At 34.0% G+C, this 10,236-nt stretch overlaps 1 protein-coding gene across 1 annotated transcript; it reads left to right on the top strand.

Moving 5' to 3' along the window:
* Positions 1 to 5,060: 5,060 nt before the first annotated feature.
* On the top strand, positions 5,061 to 10,020 carry LOC109218548 (nuclear transcription factor Y subunit C-1-like). Its single transcript, XM_019382925.1, has 2 exons — positions 5,061 to 5,821; positions 9,777 to 10,020. Exons 1-2 carry the CDS (start codon positions 5,142 to 5,144, stop codon positions 9,778 to 9,780), a joined length of 684 nt encoding a protein of 227 aa, XP_019238470.1. The 5' UTR covers positions 5,061 to 5,141; the 3' UTR covers positions 9,781 to 10,020.
* Positions 10,021 to 10,236: the final 216 nt, after the last annotated feature.

Genomic DNA, 10,236 nt, shown 5'->3' with positions numbered 1-10,236 from the left:
ATACAATCTATTCAAACGTTATATTCATCAAATAATACAGTACAATACAATACAATACAATACAATACATTATGAAACGATGTGTAACAACCATCCAAAGCATGACATTATAAAAGATTTCGGTCAATGATTTCTAATCAATTAAACCAGATAGAATTGATGATATTATTAAGATTTCAAACAACATTTTTTAATCAATTAAACCAGATAAGATTGATTCAAGGGTAAATGATAAAACACACACACACACACACACACACACATATATATATATATATATATATATTGCTGCGGCGTGCAGCCCGATNACGAAGGCTTCTTCTTCCACAACAACGAAAGCACTTTTTCACTCTTTCATATACTAGGGGATTTCACTTGGAAAAGAAAATGTTCCATACTAACGGATTCGGGTCCATAACCATGGGTTCCAATGCACGAGATCTTGTAGCACTTACCAATGAGGTCCTATCGATTAGTATTACACAGAAGAAATCAATTATAGACACTAATACAATTAGATCCGCTCTTCATAGACAAACTTGGGATTTGCGATCCCAGGTAAGATCGGTTCAGGATCATGGGATCCTTTTCTATCAGATAGGAAGGGCTGTAGCACAAAATGTACTTCTAAGTAATTGCCCCATAGATCCTATATCTATCTATATGAAGAAGAAATCATGTAACGAAGGGGATTCTTATTTGTACAAATGGTACTTCGAGCTTGGAACGAGCATGAAGAGATTAACGATACTTCTTTATCTTTTGAGTTGTTCTGCCGGATCGGTCGCTCAAGATCTTTGGTCTTTATCCGGACCCGATGAAAAAAATGGGATCACTTCTTATGGACTCGTTGAGAATGATTCTGATCTAGTTCATGGCCTATTAGAAGTAGAAGGCGCTCTGGTGGGATCTTCACGGACAGAAAAAGATTGCAGTCAGTTTGATAATGATCGAGTGACATTGCTTCTTCGGCCCGAACCGAGGAATCCCTTAGATATGATGCAAAACGGCTCTTGTTCTATCCTTGATCAGAGATTTCTCTATGAAAAATATGAATCGGAGTTTGAAGAAGGGGAGGGAGAAGGAGCCCTTGACCCGCAGGAGGATTTATTCAATCACATAGTTTGGGCTCCTAGAATATGGCGCCCTTGGGGCTTTCTAATTTTTTTTACGCCCTAATTGTTAACTATAATTAACAATTTAAATAAGAAAATAACTTATATAAGTAAAAAATATCTGAACTTTGTATTTCTAAATATTAGGAGATCCTACCTAATTCAAATAAGGATAGAAATATTGATTTCAAAGTTCTAAAAAATTATGAAAATTATTTAATTACGATTTTGTCTAGTGTGAAACTTATTTTTGAAGGGTAAAAAAGGCGAACAATATTTCGCTAAGGGCTTCGTGCTTTTAATATAGGTTGTCGTAGTTTTAGTAACATTGTTTCTGTTCCTTAGATATGAAGAGTACCATAATATTTTATAATTCACGATTTGTTATAAAATAATAAAAGAACAAGAGCAATATTGCAGAGAAAGAGAGAGAGGAAATTCTTATTGATTTGTGATGAATTACAATGGAATAGAACCCTCTATTTATAGGGAGAGGTTGACTTAGCCACCAAGTAATAAACCCTAAAATCTCTCTAAATATAGACATTCACCATAAATAAAATTCTATTTATAACAGGATTATTTTTATGACCGCGCGAAGCCTTTGCTAATACACCAGTAAGGCAGCAAACGTGATAATTAATAGAGAAAACATGCATCTACGTAACTTGAAAAGGACTAAGAGGGTGTTTGGCAAGCTTATAAGCTGGTCAAACTAGCTTATAAGCACTTTTTAGCTTATTTACGCGTTTGGTAAAGTTAAAATTGCTTATAAGCCAAGTGTTTATAAGTCAAAAATAAGCCAAAAGCCATAAGCTGGTCATCCCCAGCTTATGAATTTTTAGCTTATAAGCACTTTAAGTTAGACCAAAAGTTTTACTATTTTATCCTTCAAATATTTTTTTTAGAGCAAAACTCCTATATCGATACTCATTGCCTCAAGTATTCAACCTAACCCCCCCCCCTTCAAGTCTGCAATTCTAATTGACTATTTAAGATAAGCAAATCTCTTTTCCTTTGCATACTTATATTTATGTGATTGTGTATTAATCTTTGAACTATATGTAATAAATGAGGATATTAAATTTTGGGTGTATTGCTTTCTAAGTGTTGTGATGGTGAAGACAGTGTTTGTTTCTCTTCAAATATTTTGTCCTATTTAGGTTTATTTTTTACTGAGAAACTTTTGTCAATTTATTAAGTATTATAACTTATGATTATATATATGCTTATCATAAAATAAATTATATTTATCATAAAAATTATCTTATCTAAGCACAGTTGTATTTAAAATAAAATGACAAAATAGAATATTTTGTATTTGAATCGATCTGGAATCTAAAATTTTGAAGAAATTACGTCCTTATAAGTGTAAACGGTTTTAAGGTTATTTAAGTCATTTTAACAGAAAAAGAGCTTATTAGCACTTTTTTATCAAATAATGCAACAACTTATTATCAATTTTCAGCACTTATACCCAAACACGTAACTGTTTATTTATTAAATCAGTTTCAGCACTTAAAAGTGCTTTTCAACACCTAATACTTATCAGCTACTTCAAATCAACTAATCCAAACGGACTCTAAAAGTTTTCGTTTTCTGTTTATCTTCCCCCTCCTCCGGAAAATCTCTAAACCAATCCTGTCCTATTATTTATAGAATAAACTCTAATTAATAGTATTACTCTTTCTATTTGTACGGCTTTATATATATCTGGTGCCCTAAAGTGTAAGGATTAATTATTATGATGTCTTTGAGACTTTTTGGTGAAATGCCTCAAAAGACAATTTCGTCTGAAATACAATATGTACCCCTTTATGTAACAAAATGAAAAAAAAATAAGGAGTATCTAATTCTCCCCGCTGTACGAGATGCCTTCATTAAAATAGAAAAGAAAAAAAGTTCATTTGGCGGAAGTCCAGGGACGACGGATCTAGTTTTAGGATGGCCGATTCATGTAAAGTTTAAACGTAATATTTTTGACGTAAAATATAAATTTATGTGTGGATATTATTAAAATTGGAATAAATAATAGAAATGAACCCATAATTGTAAAGATTGAATAAGTTTAATACTAAAAACTTAAAAATTTGAACTCATAGAGTTGAAAAGCTGAATCCGTCTTTGGGCTGAACAAAGGAAGTCTTGAAAAAAGATTCCGGGCAGAAATAAATCCATAATGTATTTTGAAAAAGAAAAAGGAACGAATGTTTTACCATCCATTATTTTATAGATTCTATTTTATTAAGTCGTAGCTCGTTTTTGTATGAGTATTAAAAATGGAATCGACTGTTCAAGACATGAAATATCGTACGAACTTGATTTTCCATATTAAGAAAAAATATTTGATAAAATCCATATCTAGGCGAAGAATACCGCAGTTAAATTAACAAAGAAAAGGACTCAGTTGCAACTCATGATTTGTTTCTTCATTTCTCAACAAAACATAAGAAGAGATTAATTGCATAAACACTATATATAAGTTTTGTTAACTTGTCACATGATTGTTGTAAAACAAATGAGCACTTAATCCAAAATTTTAAGACAATTGGTGAATAATTAGCTCATTATGCTTATCATATAACTTCTTAAAAAATTATTACAACGATCGATAGACAATACATTGTGTGAAATAATGTAAAATATTGATTATGAGCAGCTAAAGAAAGCCTTGCACAAAAATAGAATATGGATACTCTCTTACGATTAATGTAAGCTAAATTTTGACAAATATTTGTTACTACATACTTAACTTGAATTCGATTTATCTTCATTTGCTTTTCTTTCTGATAAACTATATGCCAGTTGATAGTATAAATGTCTACCTCACATGTTAGTTATGCGAGTTGGTAGTATAAGAATTATTTATGCGATAATTAATTAATAAATTATACGTAATCACTCTAAAAGAGTAATTTTATCTTTAAATAGGTAAATTTCTGGCATTCGATTACATATTTTTATACGATTTTTTTATACATGTTCATATATCATTATTTTATACGTATTCATATTTCATATTATTTAATACCCACAATTAAAGGCTATATTAATTATATGATGTGGTGGTCATTTTTTCTTATGCAATCCAGCCAAATATTGTATTATTATATGTTGGGATTATACTATTCTATGGGAAAAATTTATTCTCCCAGATATTTACCCTAAATTAATAGAAGTATAAAGTGTGTTTACATATATAACTTTTCTCAATTAACCATGAAATATTAATATATTTTCTCACTTCATCAAATTAACTAACTCTAGTAAATTGACACTATCATCTATTGCAAACGAAGATGCTACTTTCTCCATTTCAGTTTAAATGATATATTTTTCTTACTAGTCGTTTCAAAAAGAATAACATATTTTATATTTGAAAGTATTTTAATCTAAATTTTTTATTTTACCCACTTTATCCTTAACGAGAAACTTTTATAAACACACAAAGTATTTACCCCTTAACCTTTAATGATCATATGTTTTAAAAGTTTTTTTTTCCCCTAAATGAATTGTTTGTCGTTCTAGGAGGTGAGACTTGAGATGGCTTAGCTTAAGCGCGAGTCCACGTGTCATATAGTGGTCTCTCCATGTGGCGCGGCGTAAGGCCTCCTCGATCTAACAATAGTGAGGCAAAGGGTCCTAAGGATAAGCCAATGGTGATTTTAGTCTCTTTGTATGTGGTCCCCACTTCTCTCTTCTTCTTCCCTCCAGTAAGAAAAAAACAAAGTAGATAGGACTATATATTATCCATAGGCAATCTCCACTATTAGTAAGATTTTCATCTAATTTAAAAAAGAATATGGGCCCCACTTCCTTTTCCTTCATTTGCCTTCTACAGTTGTACCTCAAGCATCAATACTTATTCCTTCACAAAAAAAATCCATAATTACCAATAAAAAATATTTGGCATTATTTTTTTTTTTTCTCTTTCACTGTATATATATAGAGACAAGTCCTCCATTTCTCTTGTCTCTGTGTTAAAATAGAAAAAATCGCCGGTGAACCACCTCGTCTAAAACGCCAATGGAAAACAACCAGCAATCGGCGGCGAATGCAGCAGCGGCGGCGGCAGCAGCAGCGGCGTATCCAGCGCAGCCACCGTACCACCACCTCCTTCAGCAGCAACAGCAGCAGCTCCAGATGTTCTGGACCTACCAGCGCCAAGAAATCGAACAGGTTAACGATTTCAAGAACCACCAACTTCCTCTAGCCCGAATCAAGAAGATCATGAAAGCTGACGAGGATGTCCGCATGATCTCCGCTGAAGCTCCCATTTTATTCGCCAAAGCGTGTGAGCTTTTCATTCTGGAACTCACTATTCGTTCCTGGCTTCACGCTGAGGAAAACAAGCGTCGAACTTTACAGAAGAACGACATCGCTGCCGCGATTACGCGGACTGACATTTTTGATTTCCTTGTTGACATTGTTCCGAGGGATGAGATCAAGGAAGAGGGTGGTGTTGGTCTTGGGCCTGCTGGGATTGTGGGCTCCACAGCTAGTGGTGTGCCTTACTATTACCCACCAATGGGCCAGCCTGCTCCACCGGGTGTGATGATGGGCAGGCCTGCTATGCCTGGGGTTGATCCTTCAATGTACGTTCAGCCACCGCCGTCGCAGGCGTGGCAGTCCGTTTGGCAGGCTGCTGAGGATAATTCCTATGCAAGTGGAGGCAGCAGTGGACCGGGTAACCTTGATGGTCAAAGGTAACTTTTGTCATTATTCTCTTTAGATCTGGGTAAGCTAGGGTTTGATAAAATAAATTTAGTCAAATGAAATAGCTTTTTTCCATTTTTCTGAAAGGTGGTAACCTTGCTGTTTTTCTGACGACTTGAGGTTTGGGGATGTTAGTGTTCGTTGTTAAATCTGAAATTTTTACTTGTTTTAATTTCACTCTAGCAGATAGTAGCTACATATATTTTTGCTTTTTATATGTTTGCCTTCTCGCATGTTGAACACATTTAGGGCAATGCTTACTGAATTCTAGTAAAGTACTTATATAATTTGATGCAGTCTCTCTTTACTTCATCAGAAAAGAAATTTTCTGTGCAATCTCTCATTGATGTTGCGGCATGGAGATTGGAGTTCAATAATCAATTTATACTCAAGACTTTCAGCCATCACTTTTGCTTCATGAATTTCAAAATGATTTGATCTATCTGGATTTTGTGGATACTTAGGGCAACAGATATGCTTTCATGCGTTTTTTTCATACTCTTTAATTGATTCTCTTAATCGGCAATTACAAGTTTGCAGTGGTAAATGTTATCTATGCTGATTCCAGGATAGAGCTAAAGCATAAGTTTTTCAATTTTCTTACCAATGGAATGATTATATATGCATGCTTGGGATATGCCATCCATAATGTTACCTATAATCCTGAGAATGGGCTGATATCTGATGTCTTTATCTGTGTTACAAAGTATGAAAAACATTGCCGGTCTCCCGGAGCCTTTTATGTGGTTTACATGTTCGTTAGGGTATAATTCTTGGTTATGCTGATGCAAATTGAACACGTGGACAGTAGTAAAGTGGAATTAAATTTGTTGCCAACTGTGTTGGCTTAGGTATGTTGTATAGGAAAGAATATCCAGAGCAAGTCCGAAGAACTAGGATAGTTGGATCTGCTTAGTCATAACCATCAATTTTCTCCTTTTCTGTCTTTTTGCGTGACCACCAAGGAAGAGAAATCAGGATGCATATGGTGTCAGATATTTGGCGCTTTGCATGGACAGTTAGCAAATCAACGACTTTTTCTTGATGGTAGAAGCTCATCTATATTTCCTCAAAACGTGTCAATAGGTTTTCTCCCACTTTGACTTCTCAAAGAAGCTATAGTAGAAGAAAAGAAGTACACTGTCTTATGATTCGTTGTCAGTGTGTCCTTATCAAGAAATGATTTGTTGTCAGGGTGAGAGTAGAAGTTATATTGACAATCAAGAACAAATAATCTTACCTAAATTAATATGCTAATCTGGTGATGAGAACTTTAAATTGACTATGTTTCTTTGTGGTGATTGAGTTTTCATCTTACTTTAGCAATAGTAGATGTTACATCAACTGCTGAATTATACTCTACCAGACAGTTCAGCTGTGACTTGTAACTCATGACTCATCTGTTGTCTGGTTCATTTTATTGCCAGGTTCAAAAACTCTGGATAAGCTATTAGTAATAGTTATAGATGAGTATGAGAGCAGATCTAGGTTAAAATTATATGTGTTCAATGGATGATCCAATTTTACCTTTGCCTTGTTTTCAATTGAAAGCTTAACTAGAGTTATTTCAGCCTCTTGCTCAACCGTAATTATATATGGTCAATGGATGGTTTTCATTTTTGTAAACGAGTTAGATTTACTTCTATCTCTTCCAGAAAAGAGTTAAATTATTCCATTTGATTCTCATTGTCCGGTAGATTAAATTCTTGAAATCCCTCTTTATTCTTTTCCTCCTTTGATCCCTCTTTTCTTTAAGGTTAATGCATTTGAATGGAGAGGAAGGGGAACAAAGAGAAAAGTAAAGATCCTATACTTATCATGATTGTAGAGGATGAAGAACAAAATTAAAGGACGTAATACACAGTATCTTAAAACGAAGTTGAATCTCTACTGTGTATACCCTATGGAGCTAGTACCAGTACACCATTCCCTCTTGATTAATAGCTGTACATTGTTGCCATATCTCACATGACACCTTCTATTTGATTTCATTGCATCTTAGACACAGAGAGTTCACTTTTGCACTACATTGGTTTAGCTGCTAGCGAAAGCCTCATCCAGCAGAAACCATGTCAAAATTGGACTTCTGTTCTCTGGAAATGGACAATAATGGTGCTATCACTATATTTTCTAGATGTTTCTCGAATATGGTTCTATAATTAATGTACTTCATCCCCCCCTGAATGCAAGCAGTTTAGGACTGAATTTAAGGTAAATTACCAGTAAGTGATTGCTAGCTGTAGAGTAAGATATAAAGTTACGTTCTAAAATATCTTAAAGTACTATAGTGGGAACTCTCTGTTGCTGTTTACAGGAACCATTGTTCCCTAGAGTACTTATCTCGCTTGTCATGTGCTACTTTCTAGAGATTGATAGGGATGTACGGTTGCATTGTAAAGAACTCGACACAAGTTACATTTAATGCTTTCCAACTTAGCTTAGGCAGTTTATAAAATATAATATACTTCTGCTGTCTACTTTCTCAGTAGCAGTCTACATGACATGGGCTACAGAATTTTGAAATGCTTCCAAAAACATAATTCATGCATGAATCATGATGACTTTCTTAGTTTGGCCACTTAGGGAGGAACTACATGTTATGCTAGTTTTCCATATGCTATAGTAAATTTTCTTTTTCAGAAACAATGAATATACATTTCCATTTTGCTCTTTTTCGCATCTTCTATGTGTGCTTGTATAATTGTTATTATTATTATTAATATTAATATAGTAATAATTTTTCAGGTTTGAGAAACCTATTCTAAAGAGAGATTTAGGGTTCCACCGTGTCTGTTAATTTTTTCTGTCTTTTATAATGATGATAATATCTATGAAATGAATTACTGAAATGCTTCTTTTGTCTTTCCACAGTTGGCCAATCTTTCTTTTCTGCATAATTATATGATTAAGGAAATTGCATTTACTGAACTTAGGGTTCGGATTGCAAAGATTAATATATAGGTTTTGTGATGATGACGTAAAAAGTGTTTATTCCGGACAGTTGAGATTTTCAAAGATTGGTGAAGTATAACTCGTTTGCCTGCTTAATGTAGAGTTGATACATTGAGTTCGTGCTAATTTGGAATCTTGGTGGATTAACTAGTTCGATAAATGTGAATTTTATTAAAAAATATATTTTGATAAATGAGATCCCAACAAACCTAATATTTAGGTGCTTGGAAAAAATAATATACTTGTACAATATTTATTATGTACTATGCATCCCCACAGATAACAAAATTGTAGGGTATAAATGTTAATTTAGGAGGTATCAGGTGAATTAGTCGAGTTGCACGTATGTTAGCTTGGATACCATCATTATTAAGAAAAATGATACTTTAGGAAAAGTATGTTGAGCTGCGAATGCCAAGAATCATGTGTGAGCAGCCTAAACATGAATGCTGTTTAGGTCGCCTAATAGCTCAGGCCTCAGCATACATCGCATTTCGAGCTCAAATGTGATTCTAAGCCTTGCTACCTTATTTCAGTTGGTGTTAATTTTTAATGGATATCATGTGCCATGCTTGGCTCTCAACCTTTATGCTTTGACATATTTATTCCATCCCTCTTATCTTTTTTTTTTTTTGGTTTAGATGTTCTCATAATTAATGAGCTACTCCTATTCATTAATCCCGTCATGTTCATTTTATTTCACTCATTCGTGGCATGCCTTAATTTGTTTGGTATCATGTTGGCATCTTGGCAGATATGAATGCTAAGGTTAAATATAGTCTCTATCTGATTTTTCTTACTTCACGGTTGTCATCTGTTTATGGGTTGTATTTTCTTGATTTACTTGTGGGCTTAAGCAGGTAACTTATCTATTTGGGTATTTGTGTAGTTTCTTAACATGGTTCTGTTTGAGGATATAAGACTCTGATTTCTCATACCTATGGTTCAACCATTAATTGTTTGTATTAATTTTTCTATTTGATCTTGCTGCAGTTAATGATCATGTTTGCTGCTGATCCAGTCGCTTTGTGGCACAAAGGAAGCTATTAGTTACTAATGGTACATGTCCTCAAATGTGAATGATCCTTATTGCTAGTGTCCATGAATACTAGCTTAACTGTAATGACTTGAATCCTTTAGTCGTCTTGTTTGTATAAAACTGTGTAGTTTATCAGAATGCTTATGGATTTCTGGTTTTCAGTGTTATAATAAACTGACCTTACTACTTGCATAACAATTGTGTGTTACTTTAATTGGTTCTCTTTTTGACTATTGTTCTCTTGTTATAGTGCTCTATGTTGTGCGGACTCTCCCAAATGTAGCCGCACCCGTGTCGGATCCTTCAAAAATACATTACTTTTGGAGGATCCGTCACGAATCCGGCCACATTTTCGGAGAGTCCAAGCAACATAGAATTAGTGCTATGATGGATCTGCCAAGAATTATGGGTAGT

This window comes from Nicotiana attenuata, unplaced genomic scaffold, assembly GCF_001879085.1.
Source record: "Nicotiana attenuata strain UT unplaced genomic scaffold, NIATTr2, whole genome shotgun sequence".
Classification (NCBI taxonomy): Eukaryota; Viridiplantae; Streptophyta; class Magnoliopsida; order Solanales; family Solanaceae; genus Nicotiana; species Nicotiana attenuata.
This window is presented reverse-complemented; position numbering and strand designations above follow the sequence as displayed.